The sequence below is a fragment of the Equus asinus genome, chromosome 22 (genome assembly GCF_041296235.1).
Source record: "Equus asinus isolate D_3611 breed Donkey chromosome 22, EquAss-T2T_v2, whole genome shotgun sequence".
NCBI lineage: Eukaryota > Metazoa > Chordata > Mammalia > Perissodactyla > Equidae > Equus > Equus asinus.
The window spans coordinates 40,870,203-40,884,411 of record NC_091811.1 but is presented as its reverse complement, the minus strand read 5'-3'; the positions used below and the strand labels follow the sequence as shown (position 1 = coordinate 40,884,411).

The 14,209-nt window shown below is 36.0% G+C and overlaps 1 protein-coding gene across 11 annotated transcripts in view; it reads right to left on the bottom strand.

The window, feature by feature from the left end:
- Nucleotides 1-1,181: 1,181 nt before the first annotated feature.
- Nucleotides 1,182-14,209, bottom strand: part of DNM1L (dynamin 1 like) — a 46,327-nt gene continuing 33,299 nt past the window's right edge. For 4 of the 11 annotated variants that reach the window (XM_044775312.2, XM_044775310.2, XM_070494684.1 and 1 more), the window contains 11 exons: nucleotides 12,516-12,636; nucleotides 12,126-12,281; nucleotides 11,807-11,896; nucleotides 9,540-9,632; nucleotides 7,134-7,190; nucleotides 6,354-6,431; nucleotides 5,997-6,029; nucleotides 3,770-3,946; nucleotides 3,490-3,599; nucleotides 3,196-3,355; nucleotides 1,182-2,885 (listed from right to left, as the gene is read on the bottom strand). In XM_044775312.2, coding sequence (XP_044631247.1) covers nucleotides 2,829-2,885; nucleotides 3,196-3,355; nucleotides 3,490-3,599; nucleotides 3,770-3,946; nucleotides 5,997-6,029; nucleotides 6,354-6,431; nucleotides 7,134-7,190; nucleotides 9,540-9,632; nucleotides 11,807-11,896; nucleotides 12,126-12,281; nucleotides 12,516-12,636 — 1,132 coding nt within the window. In that variant the 3' untranslated portion in view covers nucleotides 1,182-2,828. The remainder of the gene's footprint in view (nucleotides 2,886-3,195; nucleotides 3,356-3,489; nucleotides 3,600-3,769; nucleotides 3,947-5,996; nucleotides 6,030-6,353; nucleotides 6,432-7,133; nucleotides 7,191-9,539; nucleotides 9,633-11,806; nucleotides 11,897-12,125; nucleotides 12,282-12,515; nucleotides 12,637-14,209) is intronic. The other 7 variants (XM_044775311.2, XM_044775313.2, XM_070494685.1 and 4 more) reach the window with 2 other exon arrangements.

Below are 14,209 nucleotides of genomic sequence, written 5' to 3'. Positions count from 1 at the left end.
TGATTTCCTGGGTTAATCATCACTGTTAAAAATTTTACTTCATGAAAAAACTAAATGCGTCATTCCTATCCTACTCTTCTTGCTTTCCTTTTTGGAGATGAGGAGGAACAGTGAAAAAGAGGTAGTATAAGGAATTGTGGCTACATAAGGTTCAGTACTGTCCACGGTTTTAGGCATCCACTGGGAGTCCTGGAACGTATTCTTTGCAGATAAGGGGGACTACTGTACTTCTCTCTCAGGTATACATCTCACTAGTAGTAGTGAATCTCATTTTAAAACCAGCAATACCTCTAGTGTCCACATTAGGAATGGGAAATCTAGTACTGGAAACTTACTTAAAATTTCTGATTTGTTTGTTATGAAGCAAATATAGTTCTTAAAAAGGAGAAAAGTTAGATGAAGCCCATACTTGGCATGAGAAATGATAGTAGAAATAGTTTCTCTTCAAAGAAAAGAATAAAAATCAGCACTTGATTTCTCAGAAAGTTTCTAATTCAGTTTCCCAGTCCCTTGCCTGTGTTTCAGTATAACTGAATTTACTCACAGCCTTGTTTTGTCCGTAGATTACTAAGATAGAGATATTTTATAAATTTGGACACTTTTAACTTAGTTTTAAGTTTCAACTTCCGTCCCCAAGCAGATTGCAACTTGAGAGAAACTGAAAAGTAACCAAAGAGAGAAAATAGAGGCAGATATTATACTAAATATCCAATCATATGAGAATATCAAAAGATACTCAGATAAGGGCCATTTTCAGGTCAAGTTTAAAGGATATGGAAGCAAGACTTAGTTAGGCTCTGTGTACCTTAGGCAAGTTAATTCTCCAGAACTGTTTCCATGTCTGAAAAATCAAGGTAATCAACAGAACCCCTATTTCCCTGAGGATCAAGTGAAACACACCAACACAGAAGAAACTTCACCATGAGATTTCTAGACGACTTTATAGGCAGCAAAGCGTGGCATTAGTGTTCACATTCTAGCCATTTACTACCTGAATTACTTGGAGCAGGTCACTGTCTTCATATGCAGAAATGGAGATGTGAGACTACCTCAGTGAATTATGAGAACTTTCATACAGTATAAGCTGTACTGTTACGTTCCAAAATAGATTTATGTTAAAAAGCTACAGTTATCTAAGCCTTTCTCTGGGAGTAAAGGTAAGCATTCACTTATTGACAAACTTTACTGTCATTTCATACCAGCAATTTTATTTACATAGCAGGAACATACAGACATATGTCATAGATAATCTCTACATTTCAGAACTTCACTGTGAGGACCAACAAAGGAAGGTTTTCTCTTTCCATACCTTTCTTGCCTGTTTTTCTCTGTACAAGGTGTGTAGTGCTAGCAAGTGCATTACTTTAAAGCTAAGATTTTCAGTTTGAAATCTGTTGGATATGTTGGAGAAAAGTGCATTGTAAGGTTTTGTTTTTCCCCTTACAAATTCAGAAGGCCAGAACGCTAGTCATCTGATCTATCTGAAAAAAGTAAATATGGATGGCTGTAATTTCAAAACTGGTGTTTAATGATGCCAGAGTGATTTTAAAGTGTGCTAACAAACATTTTGGTAGCATATATTCTATCATCAAGATAGTACTAACAGATTCATAGTAGTACCATATGATAGCATATTGACTCTGGTTTTTTATGTTGGAGACCAGTTGCTGGGCCTATTGTTTCTTAGTAATGGGTACCATAAGCTAAAATTAACAGATGTAGTCACATTGTCCCTGCCAACAGTCCTTCATAAATGTCATAACTAAAAAGAAATTTTAATGTCTGCAATATATAATTAACATTTTATCTGTTAGAGATGGCGCTAGATGCCTTAAGGATTACGACCCATCTTAAAACTTGTAATTCATATTCAAGAATCACCTGGGGAATTTTAATAAAATATATGTATGTCCTAACCCCCACTCCCTGAATGCAATTTAGTAGTCTGTAAGCCTTTAGGAGAGTGTGTTGTGTCTGGATGTTTTTCTTATTTAAATAGTAAGGCTCCACCAGTATTTTCATACCTCGATTCTAATGTATTTTATTACTACTATTATAAGGGGAATTTATTAGAACGCTAAAAAAAGGGAACTGGTCTTCCTAGATATCCAAGCCTAGATGGTTGTTTTTAATGCAGGAAAACGTAATTCATGCTTCCAGATTTAAGTAAGAATCAAGGATACTTTAGTTTTTAATGCACTAGGGCAACGTGGACCCAGAAGTAGAAGGGCTGCGTAGCTACACATTATGCCCACCGCATCACTGTCAACGTTAAAGGTCTTCTTATGCATTCAGCTTTCTTACTAACACATCAAAGGTTGCAGAGAAGCTCAATAAAACTGTAAATCAAAGGACAGGTGGAATACAGTGACTATGTGAGTAACTTGTCAACCCACATCTTTCAAAGCCAGATCGGTTTATATAGTGCATGCATTATAGTTGTATGAAATGTCTTGGTACATTCTTCTTGAAGGACTATGACAGCGGCTTTAAGACTACTAACAGATTACACAGGTCATCTTATCCACAGGCAAACTGCTTTTACAACTAGAACATTAACAGGTCTTTTTAAGTTCAAATGAAACTGTGACAAGACAGACTTGATGTATTTTATATATACTGGAAAACTTTAGAAACAGCCATTTATTATTTGGATTAAATATGTGATTTGTTCTGTAATACAGAGTACAATTTTCAGTTTATAGCCAGTCTTCACATGAGCAGATTCATACCACTGCAATACACAGGAGTTCATAAATAAAATTCTACTCAAGTAGGCAGTAACTAGCAAGTTTCGAGTCAACAGTCTCAGTGTTAAACAGTTCTCTTCACCAGAGATGAGTCTCTCGGATTTCAGCAATAATTTGACTGGCTCCTTGTAACGCCTGCATTAAAGAAGATAAAATTATAAATGCTTATTAAGTTATGATAGATATCAAAGAATCTGAATTATGTGGAATAATCCCTCCACTTTATATGTGGTAGATTTATATTAACCAGTATCTTCTCTGGAATTTCAATCTAATCAGGTACCAACAGAAAAAGATGAGCCATCATATGAAGAGTATATATATATATATATATATATATATATATATAAACATATATATCTCTCCAAGAATCAGACTGCATGTTAGACGGTAAATGTTTGTGAATGTTTACATCTACAACCCAGTTCAAAAACCTTCACTGTACCTTTAGCATATCAGCTGCTTCTTTCCTGCGTTGTGCCATGTCCTCAGATTCAGTCAGAAGATCATCCAACAATGATGATTTATACAGCTGTCCTACTAACTCACTCTGAAGAGTATCTTTCACATGATTAACCAAAAAATGCATTACTGCTTTTGGCACACTGCAAAAGGAAACAATCAGATGATCTATCTGATTTAGAATAAAAGCCTAAAATTTTAAAAATACATGTTTTGAAAACAGATTATGGAATCATGTAGCAGTATTCTAGGCTGGTTTATATCACGTCATACTAACCTGTCTTGAATATTCTTTCTGACAATAAGAAAATATGATTTGATGAGTCGTTCAATAACCTCACAATCTCTCTGTTCACGGGCAGACAGTTTTCGTGCTACAGGAACCGGCTGAATGGGATAAAGGGGAAAAAATATTAACTTTTGTGCCATTTTGAAATGGCAACATTTAACATTGAAAAGTTATAGACATTTCTGAGACTTTTAGTTCCTTTTGTCTTTGGAAGTGTTTTCCTAGTCATTTGGTCATATTAGTCCTCACCCAAATTCTCATGGCTTACCACATCTAACAGATTCACAGCATGGCCTTTCTGTGGACTGGCTGGCATAATTGGAATTGGTTTTGATTTTTCCTCAGCTAATAATTCTTCAGCTTTTGAAGTTTTCAGCATTCCTCTCCAGTTGCCTGTTGTTGGTTCTTGAACACCATCTCCAACCCCACCACCTCCAGATGCAACCTGAAAAAAACAAATGTTCCAAAACCTATACCAAACACATCAGATCTGACATAAACTAACAGAGTTCCTTTTCTTTGACAGTAGTCAAAGGGAACACACGTCCAGTACCCATCTGGCGTTTAATCTATTCAGACAGATAACAGGGGCAGAGATGGTGGGTGGCATGTGTAACTGGAACCCTGAGCTATCTAAATAAGAGGTTCTGTTGTAAGTTGTTTGCAAGGCCTCAGCCTGTAATATAGGTCCTATTTCACTCCTTTTTTCTTTATCATTTGCTAACTTTTAAAAATTTATCCTCGGGGGCTGGCCCTGTGGCCAAGTGGTTAAGTTTGCGCACTCTGCTGCAAGGGCCCAGGGTTTTGCTGGTTCGGATTCTGGGTGTGGACATGGCACCACTCGTCAGGCCACGCTGAGGCAGCATCCCACATGCCACAACTAGAAGGACCTGCAACTAAGATATACAACTATGTACCAAGGGGATTTGGGGAGATAAAGCAGGAAAAAAAAGTTATCCTCTTCTCCAACCCTTCTAACACTAGATTGTAGAAAAAGTATAAGCTGCTTTTAAAAACATGAGTCCTCATTAAAAGCACAAGGAAGAACAGAACTGCCATTCAGCTTAATTTCTTCAAAGTAATCTTAAACACTGCTGAACTATGATCTCTCCAAAAGTTTTATGAACTCATGTCTCCAAAACTTAAGAGTTTATATTACTCAAGTCAGTCTCCATTCCTAATAGTCAACAGAAGCACTACAGGATAAAAGTAGAAACTCTTCAATAAAAGAAACAAGACTACATTGATGATTCTTAGGCTGATAGTGACTTTAAGCTGCCTAAAATGTGGAATATGACATAACCATAAGTTCCCTCAAAAAAATCTGCTGAAAGAAATCTAGTGCTACCATCCATTAAGCAAAAGTGCTTTTGTACCTTCTTTTCTAGGATATCTTATTTTTCCTAAAAGAAAAAATGACTATTCAGGATAATGGGAAAACCACTAATTCATCAACATTTAAGAGATGTTTTCAGATGCTCTTTATGATCTTACAATCTAAAATGGAGATGACATCCAAAAGTTATAGATAGAAATAAAAAATGGCTTATGTAAATTTAACAGGAGAGTCATGGCAACTGTTAGAAAAATGTCAGTTTTTGATATCATTCTGAATCAAAACACTGGCCAAAATTAGCCTCTAATATGTTAGTTAAAGTGAGCTATATTTAAATAAAGGCTGTATATTTATATTACACATTAATTTTTGAATGAGTAATTATATTTTTTAAAATGCCCATTAACTATACACAAATGCTCTATCAAATGAAATCTTAAGGAAAGTGAGCAAATTCAAGATGATGCCATGAGTGAAATAAAACTTAAGCAGTGATTGAAATGGTTCTCTTAAGATCTGAGCACAGCGGGCTGAGAGAAGAGAAGACATTTCTAAGATTTTATTTGAGGTTCAGAACTTTAAATCTGGACAATAAGAAAGAAAAGGAGCTAAAAATGGAAAAACGAGAAATGACCTAAATTATTTAGACATGCTTTCTTAATCTACCCCTAAAAAGTTTATCAAGAATTGACAATAGTCTCCAACTCTCTCAGTCCTCGTTTGTTTTGAATTTGCTTAAGTTGTTGAGGCACGTGTTAAGCTACACATTTAGGGTGACAAGTGCAAACTGAATGGAAGTGTAAGAAGCATGAAAAGATTATCTAACAGGACTGGACAGATCTCAGAACCTTTAAAGAGGAAATGTCCAAAAGTACAATTTCCATCTTTGGGATCTTAACTCCCTACCAAAATATTAAATTCAAAACTATTCTTAAAGGTAATAGAAAACAGTGGGAAAGCCTATTATTATTTAAAACAATGTTAAAACTAGAATTAATGCCATCTTAGAAGGGTTAGTTAGATAAGAGGAACATTAAAAACCTAACACAGACAACAAGAGATAGATGTCCCTGTACAAAGAGGTTCTTCACTGGCTTTGAAGACTGTTTCAATGAGAACCAAAGGCACCAACATTCCCAGTCTGAAGCAAGAAACTCACATTTTTAGTTTCTCTTCTGCTGTCCTGAATTAACTGTTAAAAGATATGTTAAAACATGCAGTTTAACAAGCAAAATGTAAATACCAATATGTCTTGAAATTCAAAAAGTGCAGGATAATTTCCTCTTTAAATTACTTTTTCTGTGTACATCTTCTATATTGCAAGCAAAAGCATATCAACAATAATTTATTTTATGAAGTATCTACTGTTATATAATTTAAAATTTCTCTTAGACTAAAATAAAATGACCTTTGCAACAATATCCCTTATTAACATTCTATGTGGTGTATGTTTCAAGACGATTATGTTGCACCAAACAACTAGGCATGCAGGCTTCAATTAAGAGTGAGAACAGACCTTGCCATCAGCCTCAGCAGAAGCAGCAGGGGAGGGCTCCTGGGAGGCAGGTGCCAAAGCACTTGGAACTTTAGAAGACTAAAGGCAAAAAATGCAGGAAGAAAATCAAGGATGCCAAAAGTGCATTCAGAAACATTCTGTAAATGTGAACTTTCCCCCTCTGCATCACAACAGTAAAGTAACATGAAAAACAAAAGTAATCATGGGACATACAATTAACGTTTATTCTGCCTTATTTCCTGCACCATTGTCACATTTGTTAAAGGCTTTCTTCAATGAACACCTGAGAAAAATCCACAGCCAAAAACTTCATTTTTATTTTTGGAATTTGGTAAGATCTTTCCTGATAAAGAATTCAAGGTAACAGATTTTTATACACACAAATATAATATGCAGCTATTATAGGTATTACAGGTAACTAAAACCTGTTATGTGCATTTTGTGTCTTTGCTCTCCAAAAAACCTTGTTATAAGGAAGTCATTAGTGATTTCAACTAATTTTACAAAGTTGATAGTCACTGATTGTGAATTCTTTTAAAAAGGCTTGATGCTTAAAAAGCCACCTTTAAGCATTTATTCCAATGTATTCAAAATACTATTATCTTTAAATTACTCAAAGCCTATTATTTTAAACTTGCATACCTTCACTCAATGAAATAGTTCCAATGGCGTATTAAAGGGAGAATAAAAAAATTACTCCTAAAACTGAATTTTTTCAGTTCATAAGTACCAATCCATCTTTGTGTATTTGGAATATGCTTTAAAAACATTGTTTTTTACCTTGTCTCGTGATACAGCTGAAGGTAATTCTCTTGCTAGCCTGTTTCTCCTTTGTTCCTATAAAACACAACCAAGCAAAACAAAAGTTGATTATCAGAGCATTGAGATATAAGCCTACTAAAAAACGTTCAGCTTAAGTGAAAGGTGTGGAATAACTTACAGTATATTCTCTCACTGTTGGGACTCATGCCATAATTATATTTTAAAATAAACAAATCATTTAACCCAATGCTCAATCTTTTTTTCTGCCCCAACACACCTGAGGGATACAATACAACATCAGTAACAGCGGCTCCCTATACAAGGGATTCTCAAATGAGGGGCTGTGGACCAACACCTCTCCCTTTCCCACTAATTTAAGAATCATTGATTTAAACTGTCCCCACATAAACGGGGAACATGAGCCTTCAGAACACCATGTAGCATCTGAAGTGCACAGATCATACAAAACTTGAGCAAAGTCTTTAAAAATCACTCTAACCTGCAACCTGTGTGTTAAATTCCCACAATTCCCACATAACGCTGAGAAATATCTGTGGTGAAGCTTATCTTGTAAGAATGTTGTGTTTTTATTCTAAACTATCTCCAGGAAATAAATGTAGAGTCGAAAACTAATAGTCCTTTCTGTAACCTGGCTAATTGAACAGACTGATCAACTGCCCACTCTTCTAACTTGCTAATACTATCAAAGTATCTCTGGTACTACACTAAAGTGACTGTTAACTTCAGCCAACAGACACGGCACACCTACTATATGTCAAGCACCATGACAGGTGCAAGACTATGGAAATAATAAAAGGATGTAGGTGTTAACAATGGCTCTCTCACAGGCAGCATCAAATACTGTAGAAAAGCATTTAGGTTAAAGTCAAAATTGCTCCTAAATGGAAAGTATTTCATGAATACTCTCAAAACTGCAAAAAGGTGTAAGTTTAACAAAGCTTCACAATGATGTTTTATGGGTAAGAAATTTTTGTTTTTGACAAATTTGACCTATTTTCATTTTTTCATGGGAGGTAAGCCAGGGGTAAAAAATACAACAAATGATAAAAATAGATGGATTTTAATAATCGCCAGAATAAAAAGCATGTTAAGATGTACCTTTCAAAGAAGAACACAAAGCAAACAGCAGGGGAATCTGGAGAACAGAAATTCTCACCCTAATCTGTTACCAACCAGTTACCACCTTAGCTGGCCCTGGAGCCCAACAGACCTGGTTTACTTGCTTTAACTAGACAAGTTACCAACTCTAAACCTTGGTTTCCAAGTCTGTTAATATTATCTACCCTCATAAGGTTAATGAAAAATATCCACATAAAGTTCTTTAGCACAGGGTCATTAAAACCAGAGACATACTCATTTGTAGAAAAATACTGATCTGAAAACCATATCATGAAAGACTTTGTCAGTATTGCAAAAACTGTTCCGGACACAAATTTTCCATGAAGTTGGTTTCATTGTTACAAGAACTAAAATCCTTATCCTAAGCAAGTGTCTACATGCTATTTTTTTTTAACATAACTGTTACCTAGTCTACTTTCTGAGTGTTTTAAAGTGCCTTACTCATGTGCATTTTGGAATTTTTTCTGATAATAGGAATCACCTCAGCTATGTAGCTAAAAATAGTTCTCTGTACCTGTTAAAGAGAAGTTGCTTGTTTCCTCTAACAGTGCCCAGCAAAATAAGCATTCAAGTAACAGCTGTTATCATCTGTGGGCCTCAGGTTCCTCATCTGTTTAACCATAGGGTTGAAGTCAATAAGCCATGGATTTTCTCTCCACCCACACAAAAGAGGAACTCTGATATAGAAGACTCAAGTCTTACTGGATTAAGGAGTAGCAGAAAAATTTACTGTTCTTGGATGAAAATGGCAGAGAAAAAAATAGCATCCAGATAAGTTGCTCTATCTGCCAGTCTTGGCTCCACCTGAGATCTTATGCAAATTGTAACATGAACCCTCAAATGGAAAAAAAGAATCCGTGAAATGCAGCCACCCCAGTAGTGGTGAAAAGAATACTCTTTTCCAAATAATTCTTGGAATCTTTCCCTTTACAGCTTTCAGAGTCAAATGAAAACAATTTTAAACATTCACTTTGTTTTACACATTTCAACCTGAATAAACTGCAACAGTTATTGAAAGGGAGCCAGGCAGTCCTTCAACACTAAATCAATGAATCCCAGATCCTTTGAGTTTCCGTTTCATGAGCAGAAAATGAAATAATGCCTCCAGACGGTTTTGAGAATTAAATTTAAGAAAATGTCATGCCCTCAGCATACTTCCTGGAATATAACAGACAATAATATGCTGGTATGTTTTATAGTTATCCCATGCTCAATTAAGTTGACTATAACTGAGTTACAGCAGATTTTCTCTCGCTTATAAAAGACAACTTGAATGGCATTTACCTCTATATTATTGTTCATTAGCCCACAAGCATCAGCAAAGTCTGGATGTTTTGTGTTGATATAAGCCAATTCAATTGCCACTAAGTTATGGACCTAGAAAAAAAATAAAATTGGGCTATACAAAAATATGTCAACCTAATTTTACTTTGAGAAATACATATAAAACTTATTAAAAGACAACTATAAAAAAGTACAGAAAACTGATGTCTAAATAAATACTCTATGATTATACTCCAACTGATAAATCTTATGCCAAATAATAATTTGCTCTATTTTTTGAGTTATTTACATTTCAGCATCTAAGGTTGCATTTCTAAGAGGAGAAAAATGACATTAAGGTAGTTAGAAGTAGTTCATTGTTAGGGGAAAAAAGTTATCTACCTGATGCAAATCTAAGTTCCAAGGCTTTATGCAACTTTTCTATCCACTATTCTAGGTCAAAGTTTTAGTTCGATTTCAACAATAAGAAAACATTTCATAAGCAGACATAACTTAAAGATGTTAACTTTATTTGGATAAAGGATACATTTAAAGAGCTGAGGGAGTAGACCTTAAAAGTTTTCATCACAAGAAAAAAAACTAACTATGTGCAATGATGGACATTAACTAGACGTATTGTGGTGATCATGTCACAAGATATGCAAATATTCCATCATTATGTTGTACACCTGAAACTAAAATAATGTTGTATGTCAATTATCTCAATTTAAAAAATGAAATACAGGGGCCGGTGCGGTGGCACAGTGGTTAGGTGCACATGTTCCACTTTGGCAGCCTGGGGTTCACCGGTTGGGATCCTAAGTGCGGACATGGCACTGCTTGGCAAGCCATGCTATGGGAGGCGTCCCACATATAAAGTGGAGGAAGATGGGCACGGTTGTTAGCTCAGGGCCAGTCTTCCTCAGCAAAAAGAGGAAGATTGGCGGCAGATGTTAGCTCAGGGCTAATCTTTCCTCAAAATAAATAAATAAATAAATAATTTTTTTTAAAAAATGAAATATAAAGACCTGAGTTAATGATTGATTAGCCTTGATTATGAAGCACCTAGTTTAAATATTATACATGATTCAAAATCCTAATGGGTCAGTAATCAAAAAGGAAAGTTAAAGTTAACTTCTCAAGCATTACAGAGAGATTGAACTAACTCCATTTGCACTGTCCTGACAAGTCTCAGGTATCAGATCAGCACCAAAAGGTCAAGAACCAGATGAAAAGGATCTATTCACATGAAGTTCCATTGATTCTGTGATATCAGTGGGTAGAGTCTGAGATCAGGCTATGGTCTTACTCATCTCAATCTGGGGTTATGCTTGCTAGCAAACAAGAGAGGAGCAGCACGTACATTCTGTACTTCCAAGGATGGTTTTGTACTCTTAGTAAACTTCCATTGGGGCTCACCATCCTGAGCCAAGGACCCAAATGCACTTTTAGTGACCAGAAAGGGGAAAAAAAAAATACCCAGCCAACAATTAGAGGCATAAGGGCAATTTCAAATGCTTATCCCATATTTTGGCCAATTTGAGTTTTCTTTTTAATTTTTTTTTTTAAGATCGGCCCTGAGCTAACATCTGTTACCAATCTTTTTTCTTCTTCTTCTTCTCTCCAAAGCCCCCCAGTACGTAGTTGTATATTCTAGTTGTAGGTCCTTCTGGTTGTGCTCTGTGGGACGCTGCCGAAGCATGGCTTAATGAGGTGATGGCCTGGGTGCTTGATAAGTCTGCACCCAGGAGCCGAACCAGCGAAACGCTGGGCCACCAAAGTGGAGTGAGTCACTACTCAGCCATGGGGCCAGCCCCTCAGCATTTTCATTTTTAAGGATAGCAGCAATCCACAAAATAGAGGCAAACTATGATATAATAGCATTAGGTCATCAAACAAGCAAACTGTTGTAGAAGTGTTCAAATTACCTGATGTAATTCATAGTTCAATAAGAGACTGCTACAAAGGTTCAGTTTACTGAGGCTGAAGAAGAACTACTTCTCCATTAGATCAGTGCTGCTACATAACAGAGCAAAGCCATTCACAAGCCTCAACAATAACTCCATTCTCATGAAAACCTGGGGCTGCAGGCTAACAATGATTAAAATATGAAGAAGGCACTTTATACCAGAATTATTGAAAAGTTGCCTTTGAAATAAGACTGAAACGCACTTCTTCTTCTTCCCAGTACACTGGGGAACATTATGCCTAAACTCTAATCATAATGCCGTACAAGAAAACTTTTACTAATTGTAACAACATCGATGATTTGTAAAATAACAGCTCACCATTTCATTTGTAACAGGCAACCGTTTTCTCAGAAGACAAGTCACTACTTCAACTATGGCATCATGAAGTTTAGGAAACCTCAACAATTCCTATATATGATGGAAGAAAGAAAAATGTAACAGGCAATTTATTTGTTTAAAGGAAAATTAAATAATCACTAAAATAATGAATTAGATTTCGAAGCTACATTTAAATACGCTATTTCAAGTCACTTTTAGATAAGGGAACTGCAGACTGTGACTTGTTCATCTTAGAAATTCCCTCCCGCCTCCTGTGTTTCACTACTGAATCTGAGGCCCGTCCCATTTCTCTCAGGACCTGGGTGCTGTAGTTGCTACAGTGCTGAATGATCCTTTGCATTTCTTCATGGACCAGCTCCACACAACGGAGGCTGGGCTCTTCCAGACGTTTGATTTGCCTCTTCACTAGTAACTCAAATGAAACTTCAGGCACAAACAACGCAGGACGAGGACCCTTAAAAATAAAATTTTGAGCTTTTATTATAGCTACTTATGATTCTAGGTCTTCTCAAAAGTTAAACCACATTTTTGGCATTTTTCATGATTAGTGCTTCTTATTTCAAGTAGGAGAGCAAAATAATAAACAGTACAATTCACAAAAAAAGATACAGTATTACAGTTATATGGGCTAAAAAAAAAATAAAGCTTTAACTCATTTCAAAAAATTCTAAAAGTTAAGCATACTCACAGTAGCATTTCTAATGGCAGTCAAAATGTCAATTGTGTTAAGGCCACCTAGTGGGTCAACAGATTCTAAGGTTCGCCCAAACGTCTCATGGAAAATATAACATATTCTAGCACCACCGCATCTGAAAGGCAATGAAGTATATGGTTTCCAGTATTACTAGAAAGGGAAGAAGCTACAAGTTGGAAGTCTTTCTATAAGCTTTAAGCTTGTCTCATTTTCTGAGAAAGCCTCAGATAAACAACTTCATCTAGACAATTCCCATTTCCATGTGTTCTTAATTCCATTATGAACCAGTCTCTAATTTTTTTTTTTTACTGGGGAAAGGAGTCAGTCCATGAAAGGGATTCATGTATACTTGTGTGTGTCTATAAACTGTTCTGTCAGAAAACATCAGTTAACTAAGAACTACTCAACTTCTTTGCCCTATTTGTCTTCAAACAAGACTATGAGCTCATTAAGGTCAAGAAACAGTATCTTACTTATTTCTGTTTATTCACAATCTAGAATAGAGGTCGGCAAACTTTTTCTTTGAAGGGCCAGATAGTAAATATTTTAGGCTTTTCACGCCAATCTCTGTCACAACTACTCAACTCTGCCATTGAGCACAAAAGCAGCCACAGACAGTATGTAAACAAGCATAGCTGTGTTCCAATAAAACTTATGCATGGTAAAATCTGAATTTTATATCATTTTCATGTCACAAAATATTCTTTGAATTTTTTTTCAACCATGGAAAAATCATTCTTAGTGGATGGGCTATAGTTTGCCTACACCTGCTTTAGACAAATTAAATCTCTGGGCCTAGTACTGGGTACCTTGTGTGTCCTATCTTAATGACTAGAAACCCTGGTATATTATCTTTTACTTTTTAATTCAAGTCCAGCTGAATTCTACAAACACCTTTATGTCTCCCCAAATCACCCCTTCCTCCCTGTTTTCACCCCTCCTATTCACTACTTTCTTACAGTAGTCTAGGCAGAAAGTACTAGCCTAACATTATGCTAAGTGAAATAAGCCAAGACACAAAAGGACAAATACTGTATGATTCCCCTTATAGGAAATATCTAGAATAGGCAAATTCATAGAGACAGAAAGAAAATTAGAGGTTACTGGGGCTGGTGGAGGGGAGAAGAGGGAGTTTCTGCTTAATGGAACAGCGTTTCTATTGGGGTGATGAAAAACTTTGGAACTAGATACTATGATGTGGATGTTGTACAATATTGTGAATCAAATTAACGCTACTGAATTGTATGCTTAAAAATGGTTAAAAACCACCAGTAATTGATCTCTCTGCCTCCAACCTTTCCCTTCTCCAAATATTTTTCCATAATGACCAGAATCATCCTTTTAAAACGGATTACTCTTCTGACCAAAAGTGTTTTATTTTGTATAGTTCTCCAAATTCTGAAGACACTCGACTTTCCACAATCTTGTTCTTAGATACCTTTCCTGCCTTACCTCCTCTTATGTCCCATCACTGTACATACCGTTCTCCAAATACACCCTGCATTATTCTTTGCTGCTCAAAACCGAAACCACTGCTCTCCTTACTGCCTTCCCAAGTGCTATTCAGAGCCCAACCCAAATGCATTCGTAAACTATGGACCTCTCCCAATCCCTGAAAGAGATGTACATGGTCTCTCTTCAGTGTTCTAAAGGGTTGGTGATTATACAGATATTTGCTTTATTAACTA